This window comes from Littorina saxatilis, linkage group LG1 (genome assembly GCF_037325665.1).
Source record: "Littorina saxatilis isolate snail1 linkage group LG1, US_GU_Lsax_2.0, whole genome shotgun sequence".
Lineage (NCBI taxonomy): Eukaryota > Metazoa > Mollusca > Gastropoda > Littorinimorpha > Littorinidae > Littorina > Littorina saxatilis.
In genome coordinates, this window is record NC_090245.1 from 45591688 (window position 1) to 45614025 (window position 22338).

At 41.9% G+C, this 22338-nt stretch overlaps 1 protein-coding gene across 5 annotated transcripts in view; it reads right to left on the reverse strand.

Annotated features, from left to right (window-relative positions):
• Positions 1-522: 522 nt before the first annotated feature.
• Positions 523-22338, reverse strand: part of LOC138971007 (uncharacterized) — a 63672-nt gene continuing 41856 nt past the window's right edge. For 2 of the 5 annotated variants that reach the window (XM_070343628.1, XM_070343614.1), the window contains exons 2-3: positions 6392-7253; positions 523-5509 (exon numbers count right to left, since the gene is read on the reverse strand). In XM_070343628.1, the coding sequence (XP_070199729.1) occupies positions 4511-5509; positions 6392-6559 (1167 nt within the window). In that variant the 5' untranslated portion in view covers positions 6560-7253 and the 3' untranslated portion in view covers positions 523-4510. Of the gene's footprint in view, positions 5510-6391; positions 7254-8112; positions 8302-18589; positions 18726-22338 lie in introns of those variants that run through there. The other 3 variants (XR_011457148.1, XM_070343620.1, XM_070343606.1) reach the window with 3 other exon arrangements.

A 22338-nucleotide genomic window follows, 5' to 3' on the forward strand; every position in this document is an offset into this window, starting at 1 on the left:
GTGTGTGTGTTCAGTGTGTGTGTGTGTGTGTGTGTGTGTTTATGTGGTATGGGGTATGTGCGCGTGTACATGCGTATGTATGTGTGCGTCTGTGTCTAACTGTCTGCAAGTCTGTGTCTGTTTGAGTGTCATTTTTGTTTGTGTCCTTTTCTTTAAGAAAGTGGCTGTACGCCTGTCTGTCTGTGTTCCAGTTTTGTTTTAGTTTTTCTCTAAGTGTACAAATCGGCGTTGGAAAGTCTACGTCGTTATTCAAGTATGAGGCGAGCGAGGGCGATCAGAAACCGTTACTGCGGTTTGGCTTACTCTGAATGTTGGATATGCACACACACTCACACACACACACACACACGCACACACACACACACACACACACACACACACACACACACACACACACACACACACACACACACACACACACACACACACACACACATTCGCGCACACACACTCACACATAAACACTCACACATAAACACACACGCACGCACACATGCACACACGGAACAAAAATAATGGTAATTTTTGTTTTGTTTACATTTATTCCTTCTCGCACAGAGACAGGAGTTTGTAGCACCATTAGAATCAGCAGGCTGGACATAAGTCAGACATCTAGTGTCCAAACCACAGGCGTTTTCAATCAATACAACCAGGACACTTTTTTTCAAAATCTCACCAAATTAGATTTTTTTTTTTAACAGATAAATGACATTCTGCAGTAATAAGTGGCAGTAAGCAAATAAAGCCACAACATTTGGTGGTTTTCCATTTCTTTCATTCTTCTTTTCTTTGCTCATATCTCATTCTTATTTTCTTTGTTCATTTCTGTCTTTCTTTACGTTCATTTTGTTCATCTCCTTCGATTCAAATGGCTATGGTCGGATAGGACGTACAAAACATGAATTTAATCCAGCGCCTGTGGTTAAAATGCATTGACCGACATCAAAAGCAGATTCCCAGCACAAGTATAAGCACTCAGAGCACATACACAGGAACTGTTGCAAAAACACGATTAACTGACATGAGACAGAAAATCCCCAGGCTTGAAGAATAGAGCAGGCGAACAAAGAAGAAGAAAAGAACAGAAATCTGAAAAAAGACAGAGAAAAGACAGAGTAATAAACAGCTGTGTCGAACATGATTGCTTTTGTTCTACATCAGAGTAAAATGACAAACATACAGACAACGATGATTATTTATACAATTAAAGATAAATATCGGAAGTTGTGAAAGAAACAATTGAAAGTCAGCAGAGACTTTCTACTGAGATTTGTTAAAATCTCTTACCAGAGCAAAAGAGAGAGAAAAATAGTATGAAATTCAGGCGCTTGCGGAGTACAAACAAATCTCAGTTTTATAGCCATGTTTCTCGACAAAAAGTATCTTTAAAAAAAATAGTAGTTGAAATTCAGCTAAAATCAACTTTCACAACATCATTATGAATAATGCAACACCAAAAGCTTTTCACAGCCACAATCAAAAACCAGATTCCGAGCCCGCTGGCGGTCGTGCAAATAAAGCTTTAAAAAACACAAAACAGACCCCAGCTTACCACAAAAAAACTACTAAAATCAATTTGATATTAAAACAAATTAAAGTTAATCACAGGCATCCACGACGGGTCAAAGCTTTCGATAGTAAATCACATATTCTAACTTTACTGAAAAAAAGTAAACGTTAGTCAAGATTTTGGGTTGCGTTGCTTTTGATTGGGAATATGCCATTATTGAAAAAAGACATACATTTGACAGTTACATAAAAAGGAACAAAAAGTTCAATCAATCAATCAATCACCCATTGTAGGTATATAAAATCACAGCCAGATTTGAATTCTTGATTAGATTCACACTCATCAATTTTATCATTCCAAAGAAAGAAGAAGAAGAAAGTCAACAACAGCCAGGATCAAATCCTGTTCTCAAAAATCAAAACTGAGCGCAATATAAAGCGTTCATATCATACAACTCAACAGGATTGTACAAGATTTAAAGTTGGTACGCAAAGTTCAAAGCGAAAACATGATGGTAGGTTCAGAACAATGCCAAGTGTCATAATTTTATGTGGAATGTTTGAGAAGTAAAAAATGCAGGTAAAACCCAAACAAAGCACATAATTATTTCATTTATTCATTCATTCATTCATTCATTCTCTCTCTCTCTCTCTCTCTCTCTCTCTCTCTCTCTCTCTCTCTCTCTCTCTCTCTCTCTCTCTCTCTCTCTCTCTCTCTCTCTCTCTCTCTCTCCAGTTTCGATTATGCACATCTTGCAATTTTACGTTAAAAGAGATACACAGAGAAAACAGAAAAACTCGCTTTCCACCATCTGTTCAGAGAAGAGAACACGTGGGAAAAGTCGGTTAGGACGTCAGGCAAAAATAATCTATAGAATAAACAAGAATAGAAAAGAAAGCGAATTTGTAAGGATCAAATATATATTGCTTTGAAAAATTATCTATAGAATAAACAAAAATAGAAAAGAAAGCGTATTTATGAGGATTATATATATCGTATTGAACTGATCGATTCAATCTCAAGAAAAGCCCTTTCTCGGCCTACAGCACAATCCTGCAATACTGTCCCTCTTTGGCACATTCAAAAGCTCTCGTGTCCTCTAAGTATGAATGAAATTTACCACAAAGATGATTCTTTCAATGGAATGAATGAAAACGGTGACGAAGTGCCAGCGAAAGTGGAACTAACAATAGTACAGGTGTGGTAGTGGTTTGGAAATATTAGATGTCGAAGAAGATTTATGTGATAAATGTCAATGATTTTCTCCGCTGAACACATTTTGGTGTAAATGTTCCACCCGAACCGCACTCGGTTTTTAGGGACATGGCTCGTTGTCTTGATTGTTGGCACAAATACTGACAGAAAAGTAATGCTAATGAGCTATATAATTTGTTATTTGAATGCTAATTGCATTGAAATGGCACGAGCTGTATGGTTTGTTATGTTAATGCTGACAGAAAATCTGCTTCAAAAGGTATACACTTTTCTTTGATTTAAACGAAACGGTCTTTTAAATTTCCAAACAATTCCCCTAAAAAAACAAAATCTAATTCTCCTAAAAATGGATGTAAAAAAGAATTTCAATTAAAGGGTTCAAACAAGACAAACGTCATTCAAAACCAAGCAATGAATTTATATGCATATTCATGATCGTGTGTATGGGAATTCATGCATCATCAAAACTCAAAACATTTGAAAGAAATAGAAACGGACCACACAGCACAATTTACAATACCGCGAGTTTGTCGTGTCTTCCAAACTTTGCTAGAGAAGCAAATAAACCACAACAAGTTGCTTCAATAATCTCCTTATGAAGTTATTAGAGGAAGCATAATCTCCAGTATCTTGCTTAACATATTTACAAAACGAGATCATTTTCCTCAGAAAAGATAAAGTATACATGTAATTCGCGCCTGTTGCTTCATGGTAAAGATATGGCAAAAAGAGTACATGTACGTATTTCAAAGCTTTGTACCTTTGGCTCAAAGAAAGGCAGGATTTCTTAAGAGAAATTAAAGCAAAACTGATCACACTCATAACGGAAAAAAGCTGTATATATTGCTGTAAACAATTACAATCGTCGTCGTTCGTTGCCTTCGAATACAATTTCTCAAGGGATTTCTTGTACGGGTATTTAGCATGGACATTTTAATTTCATTTTTAATCTCTCTCAAAGTGTTTTACGGACTACAATTTGAATCTCTTTTGTACAAAACATCGAAGAGATTTTCAAAGTTTTGTGTTCGTATTATTGAATACACTACAATACTGTTTCAGTTCTGATGTATGAACATGAACAGAAGAAAGGGTGATATGTTGTAAAGTTGTGCTTTCGAAACAATGAGAATGGAATAAGTGTCAAAAAAGCAGACTTCTGTGTCCAAAGACGACATCATGGATATTCATTCGGTCTCAGGTTATTGAATTGGGGTGGGGTGCGGGTTTGCTTGAGGGTAGAACAATACAACGGTGGAATGCGGATATGGTAAGCGGTTTTTCAAGCTGCCAAGTGAAAAAAAAGTCTCAGCCTCATAGAATGTCTTTCCTGTGAACGTTCCCAGAACTTGATGCGGATGAACACATGTAGGTCACTAGGTGTCCCTGAAAATGTAGCTTGAAAACTGAGGACTTTTCGGATAATTGTATCGTTGTTCCAAACAACTGTCTCTCATTGTTATGAACTGTGTTGGGACTGCAAAGTCTCGGTCTTGTCGTGTTACACAAATTGTTCTTGATAATACATTACATTATATGGCATCTGGTGAATTTGGAAGTCTGTACAGTTACAAACAATGTTTCTTATTGATGGCACGATTCGCGAAAATGGTGAATGAATAGTAGTTGTCAACGGATTTACGCCCTGCAAGTGTCAGAAGATTGCCATGTCAAGGCGAAGACTGATGAAGATGAACACAAGGGTTGCAGGTCCACGGTGAACGCGTTTCATTCAGGCTGCTACATGGACCTCTCAGCAAGTTCTTCACAGTCCACACAAAGTCTTCACGAGCTGTACTCAGTGTAAGGCGGCGGAGGCTCGTCAGGATATTTCTCCAAGCTGAGACTGAATAAAAAGGCCTGGATCTGCTGAGGAGGCAGCGCGGCGAACACGTCGAGCGGCAACTGACTGACGTTCATGTTGAACACGTCAATCTCATCGTAGGGCGGGGCTGATGGCAGCGGCGATGAGCGGTCCTCCATGACGTCATGACCCATGATGACGTCAGGCTCGAAGGGGGCAGAGGGAGAGCGATGCTGCCGGGGGTAGCTGGGGGGTGATGGCGGGAGAGATGAGGAGTCGCTGGAGGACGTAGAGGACGTGGACGAGGTGGAGGAGGAGTGGTGCAGACGAAAGACCCTGCGGCAGTGACGGTTACACACGTGGTTGCGGATGACGGTGTCCACGCCCTCAGCCCCCAGGTCGGTCTCGCCGTATCGCTTCTGACGTGAGTGGATGACGGGATTCTTGAGCATGACGTGACCATGGTCGTCCTTGACCCCCTCCAGGCCGCACAGCACGAGCTGACCGCCGCTGGCCTGGTGGCTGTAGTGCACCAAGGCCTCGACCAGCTCGCGGTCATCCACGCTGCACTCGGGCGCCTTGGAAGACGAAGTACGGCAAGCTGTCGACCCACAGTCGGAGCCCGCCGCACACCGAGAAGAGGAGGGTGGCACGAAGCTGGGGCCGCTGCCAGCAGACATGGCCCTCTCCCTGAACATCCTGCCGTGCTTGTCCACGAAGCTGACCAGCTGACCCCTCTCCTGGATCATCTCCTCCAGGAGAATCCACTCCCCGGCGTGCGGCCGCCGCTTGTTGTGCGCGAAGACCTTGTTGAGGAGCGACACCTGGTCCATGGGCGCCATCTGCAGCTGGGCCACCTGCAGGCGTCGCTGGCGGTAGCGGCCAAGAGCCAGAAAGCGCCGCAGCCAATCAGAGCACGCTTGCGACTTGGCGAGCTCCACGTGACAACGACTCTGAGTGCCCGGCTGGTTGCTGAACACCTGAAACAAAACAGGGCATTGTGAATCTTGGGTTTCATTGCGAAATGGACGTTCAATCAATCATCGTAGAAATCAGAAATGTGGAACATTTTAGTTTACGGTTCACGAGTGCTGTACATTTGGTCGATATAAGGCCAAAAAAAAAAATTGTCTGTTTAGGGTAACCCGACCGACCCTATCGATTTGGCGCCGACCCAAAAACTTTTTTTTGATTTAAAAAAAAAAAGAAAAAAAAGAGGTAAAAATGCTAAAAAGAGACATTTGGCGTTTCATTTACACACACACACACACACACACACACACACACAAAAAAAACCTACCTACCTACCGACCCTACTTTTTTTGGTCATGTTACCCTAAACAGAGAATTTTTTTTTTTGGCCTTATCAAGGTTTGCTGCGTAAAAAAAAAAATTATAATAATAAAAACCCGCTAAGTCGAAATAAAACTGACGATCAAGATTGAGAAAGATTATATGAAGGAGACAGACTGGCCGAGGTTTTCGCAGGTTGAATTTTAAACGGCTTTTCATAAACTTCCTACCACATACATGAAGTTGGAAACTGCAACAATAAACACAACTATGCCAGCTAGTCGGCGTAAAAACAAACAATCTGAAAACAGCAGGCCTTAACTTACCGACAGAGACTTTCAAACGACAATAACTCATCACAAAATACAAAATAAAAACACAGATACGCTGGTAATGTTCCAAACTTCAGAATCAAAAAACAAGAATTGTAAGTTATTGGAACGTTTAATTTATAACAAAACATTTATTTAATGTTTTCTTTTGTCATGAATTAAACGTTTCAATAACTTACCATTCTTATTTTTGTAATCACTCTAAAACAACAAGTAAGAAAAAATATCACTCCTTACCTTGACAACCGAGAAGTCTCCCCCTCTGGGTCCCTTGCCGTTCAGTTTGCCTTTGTACACCTGCAGGCGATCGCCGCAGCTGAAGGGCTTCTCGCAAAAGCTGGACCAGTACTGGAAGTCGTCCCGGTCGGCGGAGGACGACAGGGTGGTGTTACACAGGCTAGGCATGGTGAATTTGTATCAGAGATCTCTCACAGTCCAATTAAATTCCTGTTCAAGTTTCGAATGAACTGGTTTCCGAAGTGTGTGCAACAGAGTTCGATTCAAAACTTTAGCACACAGTCACGAGTTCCTTTCGATGATGTATGATATGTGCTTTTGGATTTCAATTACTGCCTGTGGTAACTATCTCAGTCCTGTCTTTAGTGTACGAATAAGACTTTTCCACAGTATGGTTTCTCGCTTTTAGAGTCTTTTCAATACTTCAGGTAGATTTTGGTAACGTGAAATGAGATTCACTGGAGGTTGCTGTGTTTGTTCTTTGCACAAGCCAAGTCCTTTTGACACTTCAAGTTGAAGCAGCAGCAGCAGCCACTTTATGGAATGGCTCTTGAGTTGAAGTTGAGAACGGAATTGTTCAGTCACTTCCTCTTTGGTTCAGCTCAAAACAACACTTCGCTCTTTGTCAACAAAGGTTGTCAACAGTTTCACAGAAATTATCCTTCGAGTTTTTCTGTGAGCAAGTCTTTAAAACACTCTAAAGTCGCCGACACAGTTGCGTGGCTCGTGGTTGTTGAGGCTGTAGCGTCGCTGATGGGGGTGGTGGTGGTGGCTGTGGTTGTGGTGGTGGTTGTCACACTGAGAGTCGGCCATCCAATCTAGCAAAGGAGAGATAAAGTTCCTCCGTCCCTCAAAGGTGTTCCTGCAACACAGAAAAAAACCTAAGAATAAATTAAGGCCGAAGAAACAAGGGGATGTAAGCGCTCCAGATAAAGACAACTTGACAACAGTAAATGAGAGTTATTCGGAACCAGTCTCCTGGCACGTGAGAGACTAAGAAACATTAATATAAACGAACGACTTTCTCCGAATGTTTTGGCTCTGTGGGACTGAACCTTTGCGCTGCAGGACATTTACACGCTGTTCACTGAGGTCAGGCTTTCAAGACATAAAGAAATTGTAACTTGAAGAGCAACAACAAAACCAAAGAAGAAAGAAAATAGAAAACGAAAGAAAAGAGCAACAACAACAAAACAACAAAAAGAGCAACAACAAAAGTAGACGAAAGAATAAAGGTTTAGAAAAAGAAGAAAAACAAACAAATAAATCAAATAAATTAAGAATGCATTCAGATACATACTGGTTACTGAGGGAAACAACATAAGGAAACTCGCAAACAAAGTAGAAAAAAAGCGTTCAGAATGATTTGAAAAGAAATCGCTGAATAAAAACAATATAGAGGTTTTCACCGACCGTTTTGTTTTCTAAGTTTCTCGATGATAAGTTTTCATATAAGGCCAAAAAAAAAATAGGTGTGTTTACGGTAACCCGACCGACCCTATTTTTTTCGCGCGACCCTAGACTTTTTTTTGGAATTTGGGGGAAAAAAAAAAAAAAAAAAAAAAATCTTGGTTTTTTTGCAAAATAACGTAAAAATATGGTTTTTTGGAGGGAAAAAAAAAAAAAAAAAAAAAAATCCCGACCTACCGACCCTATTTTTTTGGCCTATGTTACCGTAAACAGACCTATTTTTTTTTTGGCCTAAAAGAAACAACACTTACATTTCAAACACACCATCGTACAAGACGTTTCACAATGCACAAGTCAAAGATCGTAGTGTCAGTGTATCCTTGGAAGTTTAGTTCAGGTATGGATTGTACTTTCCGATGTTTTCCTTTTTATACTGCGGCTCGCTTCAAATCTATGAGTGGACCGCATCCACGTCACTTTGACGGCTCCATCAAAGTCTATTTCAAGTCTATTTTAATCGTTGGGTTTTCGGAGAAAGGAAAGAGAGAGGGGATATGGGGCCGGGAGGCCGAGAGGAAAACTTGAAGCGAAGCGGGATAGGCGGAGCTTACACTGAGTGGTGCAAGTTGCGAGCCAAAGCGCCGCTATAACCTTGCCTGTCTATTCACTTCTGCGGGCGAGTCACAAGAGTCAGTAACTAAGTTTAGAAACGGAAATCTCCGGTGCAGGTCTTTTCCCGCATTTCCACACACACCTGTGCTGTCGGTTTACGGGTCAGTTGTTGAGACCTACCACTATTCTACGTCACAACTGACGTAGGCTTCTGCCTTGACCTTTCGGACTGTATGTATTTAAAATAGCAACAGCTCTCTCTCTCTCTCTCCGAGCACACACCCCCCCCCCCTCACTCTCTCTCTGCATGTGCAAGCTTATACGGTCGTCAAGACTGAAACACGTTGGAAAACAAAGTGTCCGGGAGATGTAGTAATGTGTGTGCATCACTACGCTAAGTTCTGTTAAATGTGTTTTGTTTCTGACGTTTGTTGTGACCAAGACACCAAATTGCATTGTCTCGGGTTGTTGACGCTGTATAATTATGCTTACGTATAATTTGAGAGGTTCAGTTTTGGCATATAAGACCTTGCACAATTACAGAATAGCTACCTGGCAATTATCTTACTGAGTGACGTCTACAGACGAACTTGGCGCTGAGCAAGCTTACTAATATGTTCCAGATCTTACTGGAAAAATCTTCCTATCCGGGCCACATCCGGGAAACAATTGATTACAGTGGAAGAGAATACATGCTCAGGAATAACAAGCTACAACTCATCAATAAAGGGGAACTTTTCCACGACACTTGGCCGGGATGCGTAAGATTTGAATTAAGAAGAAGCACGGGGGTGAGGTCACAAGACGGGCTGATTCACAAACTACTTTTATCGCCATTTTCATTTTCCTCCGCGCGTAAACGGGGGAGCATACTTCGCAGTTCTTCTCGGGAGATACATATCATTTTGTGACGTGGAGGTTGTTGTTGTTGTTTTTTTTTTTTTTTTTGGGGGGTGGGGGTGGGGGCATGATGTTGGTTCTATTGTCACTTCTGAGTTCTCTCATCACCAGCAAGCACACACATAAACACATCCCTCCATCCCCCGCTCCATGCTGATGTTTGCGTTAACGTCGGCGAGACTGACCGCCTATAATACCTCTATGAAATCAATGTCTGCAGGGTTAAAGATTGCGCAGTTGTCAACAGGTTGTCAGATTGTTTGTTAGTTTTCTTGCTTGTTTGTTTGTTTGACTGTTGGTAGGTTTGTGTTCTATGCCGTGTGTGTGTGTGTGTGTGTGTGTGTGTGTGTGGTTCGTTTACTCTCTTTCTCTCTTTCTTTCTCTCTCTCTCTCTCTCTCTCTCTCTCTCTCTCTCTCTCTCTCTCTCTCTCTCTCTCTCTCTCTCTCGCACAATCTCATCTCACCACACCTTCTACCACCCCTTGCCCAGTGTTTTTTCCTTTCAAGTCTCCATCTCAGTTTTCAGACACTTTTGCCGCTCAAACCCAATCCGAGTCAACCGATACATATGCATGCATCTAAAATTGACATGATGATGTGGGAACCACAACATGTGATTGCAGCTAACACTCCCGGCCACTTGTCCGTAATCATATCTTCGCGGGGGCCCTAAAATGATTGAAGTTGAATGTGTTTATCACTTGTCGTTACTAAAAGTGGTCTTTCATATCAATGTATCCTTCACTTCTGAAGTGGGAAATATCTGTTTAAAAAATGTTTAACAAAATTAAAAACGCACTCCAAAAACGAGGAGTAATAAGTGTTTTGGGGAGAGAGTGAGAGAGCGTGTGTGTATGTGTGAGCGAGTGACAGAGAGAGAGAGAGAGAGAGAGAGAGAGAGAGAGAGAGAGAGAGAGAGAGAGAGAGAGGGAGAGAGAGAGAGAGAGAGAGAGAGAGACTGAGAAATAGCGTGTGTAATGAGTGAGCGAGTGAGAGAGAGAGAGAGAGAGAGAGAGAGAGAGAGAGAGAGAGTGAGAAAGAGAGAGAGAGAAAAAAGTGTGTGTGTGCGTCTGTATGTGTCTGTCAATGAGTGCGTGTTTGTGGTGTGTCTCTACGTAATGTCTATATATGTGTGCAATATATAAAACAGCCGCACAGATAAAAGACAAATCCACAGAGGGGTCGCTTAAAACTGTCAAGTTCTGCGCTTACTGCCGCAGAATTGTGTTAACTGACTTCGAGCTTTGTTTTACTACGGAATGTGCAGTCGTCACGGCTCTTTACGACTCGTAAACAGAGGGATTATGTGCCTTGTAATGTGACACGATACAAATTAACAAGTCGCGTAAGGCGAAAATACAATATTTAGTCAAGTAGCTGCCATTTTTCAGCAAGACCGTATACTCGTAGCATCGTCAGTCCACCGCTCATGGCAAAGGCAGTGAAATTGACAAGAAGAGCAGGGTAGTAGTTGCGCTAAGAAGGATAGCACGCTTTTCTGTACCTCTTTTTGTTTTAACTTTCTGAGCGTGTTTTTAATCCAAACATATCATATCTATATGTTTTTGGAATCAGGAACCGACAAGGAATAAGATGAAAGTGTTTTTAAATTGATTTGGACAATTTAATTTTGATAATAATTTTTATATATTTAATTTTCAGAGCTTGTTTTTATTCCGAATATAACATATTTATATGTTTTTGGAATCAGCAAATGATGGAGAATAAGATAAACGTAAATTTGGATCGTTTTATAAATTTTTATTTTTTTTTACAATTTTCAGATTTTTAATGACCAAAGTCATTAATTAATTTTTAAGCCATCACGCTGAAATGCAATACCGAAGTCCGGGCTTCGTCGAAGACTACTTGACCAAAATTTCAACCAATTTGGTTGAAAAATGAGAGCGTGACAGTGCCGCCTCAACTTTCACGAAAAGCCGGATATGACGTCATCAAAGACATTTATCGAAAAAAGGAGAAAAACGTTCGGGGATATCAATCCCAGGAACTCTCATGTAAAATTTCATAAAGATCGGCCCAGTAGTTTGGTCTGAATCGCTCTACACGCACGCACGCACGCACGCACGCACACACACACACACACACACACATACACCACGACCCTCGTTTCGATTCCCCCTCGATGTTAAAATATTTAGTCAAAACTTGACTAAATATAATAACACCCCCCCCCCCCCCCCCCCCCGGCACACACACTCTCTCTTTTTTTTTCTCACTCCTACTCCCCCCCCCCCCCCCCCCCCCCCCCCAAATAAAAATAAAAATTTGCGTGACACCGTTACACAGTTACGTTTGACCTACTATACGTACTTTTTTTCCTCCCAAATCAATCAAGTTTATTCTCCTAGTCAACTGAAACTCGACTACAATTTGCCTCTAGAATTATATTTAGAGCAAATCTAAAATTCGAAATTACCACCAAACACTATGACTCATATTTTAAACCACATGACAAAGCACCTCGCTACGAAGTTTCAGTTGTTGACACGCACAATGTTAACGAGCGAGGAAAAGAAAAAGTCAGGTGAAAAAGCTCTACACATTAATAACTGAAACTGATGTTTCCTGAACATGGCAGTGGCCAAGTTTAGTCTACTGTCTTTCCGAGTGAGGATTTCCCCATCCCAAAAGTGGGCGTCCTCTGCTCTCTACTACTGTAAAAACATCACCACAAACGACAAGATCTCTTTATCTAAATGTGTATGCGTAGATAATTGTGTTTACTTTTATCTTGTGCGACCTTGGAGTGTTTTTTTTAGTAAACCATTGCTTTTAGTCACACTGGGATTTCCCGGCGACATAAAACGTCTGGGGGGGGGGGGGGGGGGGGGTTTCTTGACAGAAAGCGCGCGAGATGCCATTGGGATAGCCGGTTCGTTTCCGTTTTTATCGGAATTCCGCTTTGAGGGTTTTAAATATACTACATTTATCGGGCCACATGGAACTTTAGTGACGAAAGAGGCAGCAAGAGTTCAGTATTTGACAGAATGCCTGAAATTGTTTTGTGTCTCCAAATCGGACTCAGTAACTCAGATAGATTTGACGATGGACCAAACTGGACGTTTAGTCTCGTTTGGTTGTGACAGATTGTCTTTCAGGTTTGTTGCTAAATAACTGAGCATTCTTTCGTCTTTGACTATTAACGAGTTGTTGTTGTTGAAATGTTGTTGTTGTTGTTGTTGTTGTTGTTGTTGACGACAAAATTACCACGATTTCGATTTAGTTATTCTAACACGCCGAAACACTTACCTACTTTGCTTCCGTGTGAGATTGCTTATGTCCTATAATTATGCTCAGCAAGGCAAAATTCTGCCACGTGCTTGGATTGCGATTGAACATTTTGTGTGTATTAATGTTTTGGTTTCGGGTTGTTCGTTGTTGTTCGCGTTGGTATGGGGGGCTTTTCTATCTCTCGGGGTTGGGGAATGGGGAGCGGGATCGAAGCCCAAGGCGGGGGAGGGGGGGGAGGGTGCGGTGCATACCGTGCGTAATCAAGTGAAGCTGTTATGTGCCATGCATGGTGCCGAACTGCAACGGTCTGCAATGCTCACCCCTGTCTCAATGGAAACTTCGTTGACAAGCAACAACACTACATTTCCTCTTGGGCAGCGGCACTGGCTTCCAATCCAGTTAGTCGCTATCGGCGAAGGTTCGATCCCCACGCTCGGCGAGGGGGTCAACTCTGTGCAGATTCTCCGCCTCAGTGTCCGAACACCTCCTTATGCACGCATGCTCACGTTAAAGATCCCAAGCTCACAACGAAAGTCTCAGCGTAGGGAAACATGAATACATGTTCGCATGCACAGGGAGGAAACAAACTCGCTGATCGCCATGAGCGCGTCTTGGAGTGGTCGGTAACAATACATTTCAAGACTTTAATTAAGAACAAGATACAGTGTCAGAAGAGTGCCCCCCCCCCCCCCTTTCTTGGGCAGTGTCACGATCACGCAACCTCTTTACACAATTCTTGAAGGTTATGTCGTTTAAATTGGCCACACTACAATAGAATTCTGTCAAACTCAACAACAATGTTAAACAAGAGAGAGAGAGTGAGAAAGAGAGAGAGAGAGAGAGAGAGAGAGAGAGAGAGAGAGAGCGACAGAGACAGACAGAGCTGAGAGAGAGAGAGAGAGAGAGAGAGGGAGAGAGAGAGAGAGAGACTCAGAGAGACTAGAAAGAGAGAGAGGTAGGGGGAGGGAGGGAGAGAGGGGGGAGGTAGAGAGGGGTGGGGGAGGGAGAGAGAGGACGAGAGAGACAGAGAGAGGGAGTGAAGGAGAGACGGATAGAGCGATGGAAAGAGAACGACAGAGAGCAGACAGCAGAGAGAGAGAGAGGGAGAAAGAGAGAGAAAGAGAGACAAACAGAGAGAAAGACAGACAGACAGACAGACAGAGGGCCCGTGTGAGAGAAAGACAGGAAGGCACTGCAGGCAGAGACAGACAGACAAAGACAGACAGCCACAAAACGCCGACAGAGACAACGACGAGAGAAGATAATTCTGCGATAACATCACTGTGAAACGGACTTGAAGTATCCGTCCGCATGTAATATTGTGCAGCTGAAGCACACACTCAAGCACAGGGCGTATGAGGAAAAATAACATATAACATGGTTTGCACGACAACAACTATGTGATTGATGAGACGATTATGGTAAAAGGAACCAGGAAAAATTGATAACAGCTGAAAACATTTTCTTCCTTGTGTAATGGGAGATGTTGAGCTCAAACCCATTTTTGACACAGATTCCGTCGGAATCAAGCTTGTGCAGTGCCGCAGCACAAGTAAAAGACGCCGTCCTTCAAAAAAAGAACAGAGTCTGTCTTTGGGGTTTGTAAAAATGGCCTAGTCCATATATATATAAGGCACGGGTATATACGCGAAGCACTGAGTCGCGTAAACATGAATAATTTTGCAGTGTGTGGAACAATGTAATATGCACGATGTATTTTGTCCTGTGCCTATGCTGGTCAATCACCGTGACCACCATCCTCCTATCCCATTTCATCCCCCTATTTCTCTCCCTTCCTCTCTCTCTCTCTCTTTCTCTCTCTCATCGGTCTCTCTCTCTCTCTCACTATCTTTTCCTCTCTGTATCTCAAACGCACACCGAAACTGAACCACTCTGTGAAGCACAGGTCTGCATCGGCTAAATTAATACTTCTTGGCTGAATAATAATTCAGCAGATAATGCAAAACGAATCGGCAACGTTAACTCATACATTAAGACGTTGTATTCATTTGTGTGCATGCGTCTATGCAAGTTTTAGTGTATGAAAGCAGGTATATTGCAGGTGAAAGGGGTGTGGAAGTGCTCTACCCAGCTAAGACGTACAATGATACCGTTTTTGTTGGACTCGGCTTGCGGTTCGTCTTTCAGCAAACATTTACAGAAAGTAAGATTTTTTCCAAGCTCCACCTCCTGAGTCAAACACGCAGGAGGACATTCTGATAAAAATAAATTTAGCGAACTAAATAGCATATCAAAACATCATGGTAAACAAACACGAAGAAAACACAAGCATAAAGTTTTCACTGAGAGTTTTCGTGGTCGGTCAAGGCCGTTAGATTATTTTGTGAACAGTTAAGACCTTCAATGTGTCAATATGAGATGGCTAGTCCATTCTATGTCAAGGGTGTTGAGGTTGGTATTTGTCTTCAACTGGAATTTCCGTAAAACATAAAGGCCAAAAGAAAGGGATTGGTCGGTTGAAAATTGGCGGGTAATTTTGCCGCGGAGAACTAGTAATGTGTGTGTGCGTGTGTGTGGTATGCGTGTGTGTGTGTGTGTGTCAGTGTGTGTGTGTGTGTGCGTGCGTGTGCGTGTGTGTGTGTGTGTGTGACGGTGTGTGTGTGGTGTGTGTGTGTGTGTGGTGTGTGTGGTGTGTGTAGTGTCAGTGTGTGTATGTGTGTGCGTGCGTAGTTAGGTGTGTGACAGACACACACACACACACACACACACACACACACACACACACACACACACACACGTACACACATGCATAATCTTTCATTTCAGTAGTCATAGAATTCCTTCAGCGTTGCTGACACGTACAGACACGGCCCACACCCCACAAAGAAATCCACTTGCCGCCACTAATACTACTCGAGTGTGCGCGTACGCCAGTAAGAATAAGCCTACTGCCGCGCTACACAAAGGCCGAATAATTGTTCTGCTGCAGGTTAAATTCTGCCAAAGATTAGGTGTTGGACAAAGCTGCAAGTTTTGTGAAGTCAAACTTGTTTCGACAAGTTGATCTTTTCAACTGAAAAATTCCAACCCCGCCCCCACCCCCTCCGTCACCCATCTCTCTTTCTGCTCAGTACGATTTTTAATGAGTGTATGGCGGCATACGAATGTTTGATCAGGTATTCAAATATAAAATAAGGCAGCACGAGCGACATGAAATATCGAAAAAGGAAAACATGAATACTGAATCGAACACGTCGGACACAAACGCACAAACACAGAAGGGTAACTATTCACAAAAGTAAACAAAAGGACATCATTCCCAAAGGTGCAAATCAAAGAAAACTAAAAATAAAACCTCGATCTGCTGTACATATGTGTCATGCCAAGAGAAAATCTAGTCAATGACCATTATTAATAAAGCTAATCTGATACGCACTTAAAATTCGTATCATCGAAAATCCCTACAGTTCTTTCCCCGAAAAAGATCCTTATCTTATCAGTCGGGTAAATATTTGTGAAGCATGAAGTGCATCACTTATAATCTATCAACAACAAATACGAGTTCTGGAAAAGTCATTTCGGGTATTCCTTTCAGTCTCACCAAGTTAACATGACCTCGACCTCATCGATCTACAACCTTATTTGGATGCATTTCAAAGATGTAATATATACATATATCAACTATCAAGAGCTATAGAAGGGGTCCGTATCTACTAATTATGACATCACAATTACATAATTACTCTGCGAACAACCATTCAGATCACCGGTACGATGTACAAATATATTAGACTACCAATAGTGCTTACTGTATTAACAATAGAGTGAGGGGGAAGGGGTAAGAGGGGGCAGGGGGGGTGGGGGGGGGGGGGAGCTTGTTGTCTACTAATGTAGACAGCACCGTACGTTACTGTACAAACTTATAGTCGGATCTGTGGTTAGCAAAGTATGGCTAGTATCGACTTTTTCCCCCCATACCAAAGCATTATTCGACATCTGTTGGATGTTTTTCCACTTAGTGGACATTGCTCGCATTGGTGGGATCCGTGTCTGCAATCACTCGACCCTAACTCTGCAAACCAGCGTCCAGATCGGTGGTACTGATTGAATATAAGCATGGCACTAATACGATAGAGCCGACTGTTGATCCCTTAATGCCAGGTGATTGTGACTCGATTTTCTGTGGATATGTGTCAGAGATTTAAACACCGATATGCACCATGCTACGGTGGGGGTCAGGTCTACAAACAATGACGTGCACGGAACTACCTGTTGTTTAAGTATAGGTACCAGGCTATTGATAATGCGGCCACCTTAATCATGTGAATACAATGCTTCGGTGACTCTGGTGGTGCCTGATTCCAGGAACTGCTTTGGAAAATTATTAAGTACAGAACTTGAGTTCCACAATGTCACACACAGTTTCAGTGATGATTATAATGTCGCAGATATTGCACTTATCAGATCGAGTTAAAACAGAGAGAGAGAAAGAGAGAGAGAGAGAGAGAGAGAGAGAGAGAGAGAGAGAGAGAGAGAGAGAGAGAGAGAGAGAGAGAGAGAGAGAAAGAGAGAGATAGACTTAGGGGCCGGGGAGGGAGAGAGAGCGCGCCGCTACCAGAGACATCCAGCGAAGTTTACAATGATACACACTATAATTTTGCACATCCCATCAGAATTGCAGAAAAGCATCACATACCGCACAGAGTAATTGCTAGTTGTGCAGCTCAGTAAGAACAAGAAAACCAGTCCCGGCGGTGAAAGTCCAGAAGCAGACAAAGAATGTTACCAGAATCGCAGACTGTCAGGAGCCTGAAGCCGTTATCAAGACGTTCCACACCCCCTATTGTTCTAACCTTCTGCAGACACCCTCTGAGAGAGAGAGAGAGAGAGAGAGAGAGAGAGAGAGAGAGAGAGAGAGAGAGAGAGAGAGAGAGAGAGAGAGAGAGAGAGAGAGAGAGAGAGAGAGAGTTTTCTGTCATAACAAACTTAAAACATTCTTCGTAGTATCGCGGTCTTTTAGTAACATTTATTTTGCCTTCTTGATTGTTTCAGCAATAGCAGACTGGGGTTTCTACAAATAATTGGCTTGTGTCTTTATCAAAATATCGTTATGTGTGGTCGCTCTGAATCGACAAAACGGCATAACATACGTACCATCACTCGCAAGGGCGGATCAATTCACTTTGGAGGGGGGGGGGTTACAAAATGACTGCGAAGATACAAGTTGACGGCGCCGAAGGCGCCTAAGCCTCTAGGGGGGTCCGGGGGCATGCCCCCCCGGAAATTTTTTTTATCCAAAGAAGCAAAATAGAGCTATCTGGTGCATCCTGAGCCAATAAATTACCTCTTTTTTGGGGTGGTGGGGGGTGGGGGGTGGGTTACGTAACCCGTGTAACCCCCCCCCCCAGATCCGCCCTTGACTCGGAAGGTAATAACACTTTTCACACCAAAGAAACAAAAAACAAAAACAGAATAAACGCAGTTTTTTTGTTATAACGCTTTTCACAGACAAGTATTGCTCATTTTTCTTTCAAATGACGACACGGTAGTTTTATTTTCCTGTATCATTAAAACTTCTTCATTATTTCTCTCAGGGTCAACGCATCACACCAGCGGAAAACTAAATCAAAAATACACACCATCCAACAACTCTTTTCCCCCTTCCACAAGAAAAACAATGAAACGAAAAATACATTTTGGAGTTCAGATGAATAGATTTGCATGATTTTCCTTGCGTCAAAAGTTAAGTTTCGTTTTCACATGAGGGGAGTTTTAAAATCTTCTTTTTCTGCTTGCTATCTTTTGACGTTAAATGAAAAGAAAGGAAAACTTATCACAGAAAGCACATTTATGATAGCATTATCTAACAATAAGGAAGTATAACACTGTTGATTGTTTCCATTAACACATTAACAATTCACAATTTTGCAGAGAAAAAAAACCCTTCCTGTTTCAATGTCTGACCCTACTACCATCAGGCAGTAAACAAAATCATGTTATATTATCAGTTATAAACAATCATAAACAAACAAAGAAACAAAGACCGGTTTTCCAACTCACATAAAAACTCCAGCAAGCTGCCAACAACTGCTACCCTCCTCCATCCAATGACCACGTGACCTCAGAAAACGCTAACGCCGGGACAAATCAATAGTAAACTGTAACAGGAAGAAGCGGGTGCGGTGGGTGGGGGTGGGGACGGTGTTGGCAACAGCCCTTCACAGTGAGTCGGGGTTGGTCGAGTGACAGTCGGGGCGGGGTAACGTGACCCGAGACTGTGTAAAGGCTGTGAATAGTGCAATGACCAACTGTCGCCTCTCACACTCCAAATCGGCACAGAAACCGTTTCTGCTTGTTGTTTTGGGGGTTGTTTTTGTTTGCACCCATTTTCTGTACTTCGATGCCTGGTGCTGGGTGACTAAAGTCTCTCAGTTGAAACTTGTATCTGTTATCTTGTTCGTTGTTTCGTGTTTGTGTGTGTGTGTGTGTGTGTTGTTGTTAGTTATCTCATCAGTTATAATTTCTTTGTCCATTCACTTCAACGACCATTTAAGTCGACGCACTAGTGAATGCTTCGGGTTTGTCTGTAGTTCTACCAACTAAGATTTCTGATAACTGACTAACTTAATATCTAACTAACAAAAGGCTAAACAAGAAAACGAAAGATGTCAATGATGTCAAAGAAAGATGTCAAAGAAAAATGTCGTGGTATTTGTGCCTGGCTTTGAACGTGTGAGAGTCTGGCAGTGCCAAGACAGACAAGGAAGAAAGCGGCTGACGAGGACGAGAGAGGCGTCGGCCTACACAGGACACAGACAGCGACAGAAGGTCAAGGAATTACAAGCAAAAGGAAATCACTTTTGTCGCTAGTAGGCTGCCAACGAAACACCAGGAAGGAGCAAGTACTTCAGAGAACATGCGCAGCAAGATTGGAACATTTGACTGGTAAAACCGAATACTTGCCACGTTCCTGTACACTGAAACTACACGGGGAAAATGATAATTTTCCAATGCCCTTTTATACGAATTGTAACTACACCACCACCATCACCCCCCCCCACACACACACACACACACACACACACACACACACACACATTTTTTTTTACTGAATACGATCATAAACCATTTAACTGAAAACAACACTAAATCATTTTACTGAATACAATTATAAGCCATTTCAGCGCATACTGTCGGATAAAAAAGCTGCCACAGTCAAGTTCATGTATAATCGTTCTTCCAAATATACACACGCGGGATGCGTTTTGAATTCCTCCCTTGCTTTCAATGAAGAGAGAGGGCGGGGGGAGGGGGGGTGCAGTAAGCTTAGTATACTTAGTATGCTTCAGTTTAAAGCAAAGATATGTTCACAAGCATGAAGTTTACTAGCAGTACCATGACCATGTCAGCACACCAAAGATGGAGTTATTAGCTGGGGCCAATTATTTTGGAACGTTGGCAGTCTCTTTGTTTTTGGATTCGGGGCCATGCGGGTTATAAGGAGAGCTGTCTAGAAAACTGTACTGTTCACTCTGACATAATTGGCGGTGTTCCCGCTGCTCTTTCTCTTCAGCATCCACTCGCGCGTGATAACAACGGTTTCCCTGGAAACGCGCGACACGGCCCTCAAACCGGCAGGGCGTCTCAGTCACGAACAGCGCTTTTTGAGCGTAAAAGTTAGACCAATCTCGCTATTCTCAACACTGCACCTGCTGTGCAAAAGACGTGTCGCGGTGCACTCTTTCTCTTTGGCAATCACTGGGACGTGGGAACAACAGTTTCCATGGAAACGCGCAATACGCTTTTGGCACAGCACTGACAACAGCGCTTTTCGTTCATAATACTTTTGACAATCGCGCTATTCTGCACGCTGCACCTGCCGTGCTTGGGACGCCGCGTCGTGTGCCGTCTGTCATCACGCGGAAACGCGCGCGCGCCTGCTTTGTGCACGGACAAGTTTGCACCAAGTGGGTCAGTTTGACAAAGAAACTAACGATTATTTTCGAGATTTTTGTTTTTGAGAAACGCTTGGATCCCGTTATTAGGGGAAAGGGGAAGGGGGTGGCTGAAGAGTGAGATTAAGGGGGTGGGGGCCGGTACACATGTTGAACCGACCACGGCCTGGTAGGGACAAAGACCTTTGTTTGAATGGTCGAGGAAGTGATGACGGGACGGGTTCCTGGCTATAGGATATTATGCTCACGGCCAGCCAAGTGGTTGAAAAGCAGACCGATTGTCTTTGGTTTCCATTAATAATTGGCAATTGTTGGCACTTGTTTGAGTGGCTAGAACTTACTGTGTGTGTTTGTGTGTGTGTGTGTTTGTGTGTGTGTGTGAGTGCATTTATGTGTGTGTGTGTGTGCCGTGTGTGTGTGCATTTGTTTGTTTGTTTAACGCCCAGCCAACCACGAAGGGCCATAATTATCAGGGCGGTGCTGCTTTGACATATAATAACGTGCGCCACACACAAGACAGACCCAGTTAGCATGCTAACGTTAAATTAACGTTAAATTAACGTTAGCGGTAAACGTTAATTTAACGTTTACCGCTAACGTTAATTTAACGTTAATTTGCTCATGTGATAAAACGTTAAATTAACGTTAACATTTAACGTTAATCTAACGTTAATCTAACGTTAATCTAACGTTAATCTAACCATAATATAACGTTAAAATTAACGTTAATTTAACGTTTTTGCAAACATAAAAATAACCAAAATAAAACCAAAATCAAACCATAATATAACGGTTAGATTAACGTTATTTTAACGTTTTTTAAACGTTTATTGCTAACGTAAAAATAACCAAAATAAAACCAAAAAGAAACGTTTTATTAACGTTTATTTAACGTTTTTTTAACGTTTTTTGCTAACATAAAAATAACCAAAATAAAACGTTTTATTAACGTTTATTTAACGTTTTTTTAACGTTTGCATGCAAACATAAAATTAACCAAAACAAAACCATAATCAAACGTTCTCATGCAAACGTTAAATTAACGTTCACATGCAAACGTTAAATTAACGTTCACATGCAAACGTTAAATTAACGTTAACATGCAAACATTAAATTTACGTTCTCCTGAAAACATTAAAATAACATTTGCAAATACAAATTTGAATTAATGCACAGAAAATTCAAGATCACAAATTTTATTTAAAATTTAAATTGTTGAGGTCTTTACCAATTCAATAAGTGAATACTAATTTGATAACAGTAACACTTTTAAAATGTTGAACAATGCATACTAAATTCCTTCAATTGCTAAAACATGAAAATGTGAACTAAAAAAATATTACAACACATTTTTCAGTCTCAGTAAAATACCACAGCATAGTATTATCAATCGGGCAGACAAAAATTATGTGTGGACTTAATCTCATTGAAGCAACGCTACATTGACTAGTTTGAACTTGATAAAAAAAATCATCAGAAGGCGATAACAGGATCAGCAATTAAGAATTTCAATCACAATGCGTTGGTATGGGTTCATCAAGGTAAATACCATAGGGCTGTGCAAACTCATTATCGACAGCGATCACTGTTAATGACAAAATCAGAGATGAAAACAATACAAAGTATTTGCACAATCAGTAATACAAGCAAGTCAGTAGCACAAAATATGAGAAACAAAGGGATGTAAGCGCTATTAATGCATACACGTGTGACAAGGATGTAAAGTCTCTTGTTCATTCCAAAGCGTGTTATTCTCACAGGTGCCAAGAAAATTGCTTCCACATAATCTCACTTACTCTTGTTGCACATGTCATATAGCAGAGCAATTACGTCCCTTTGTTTCTCAGATCTTAA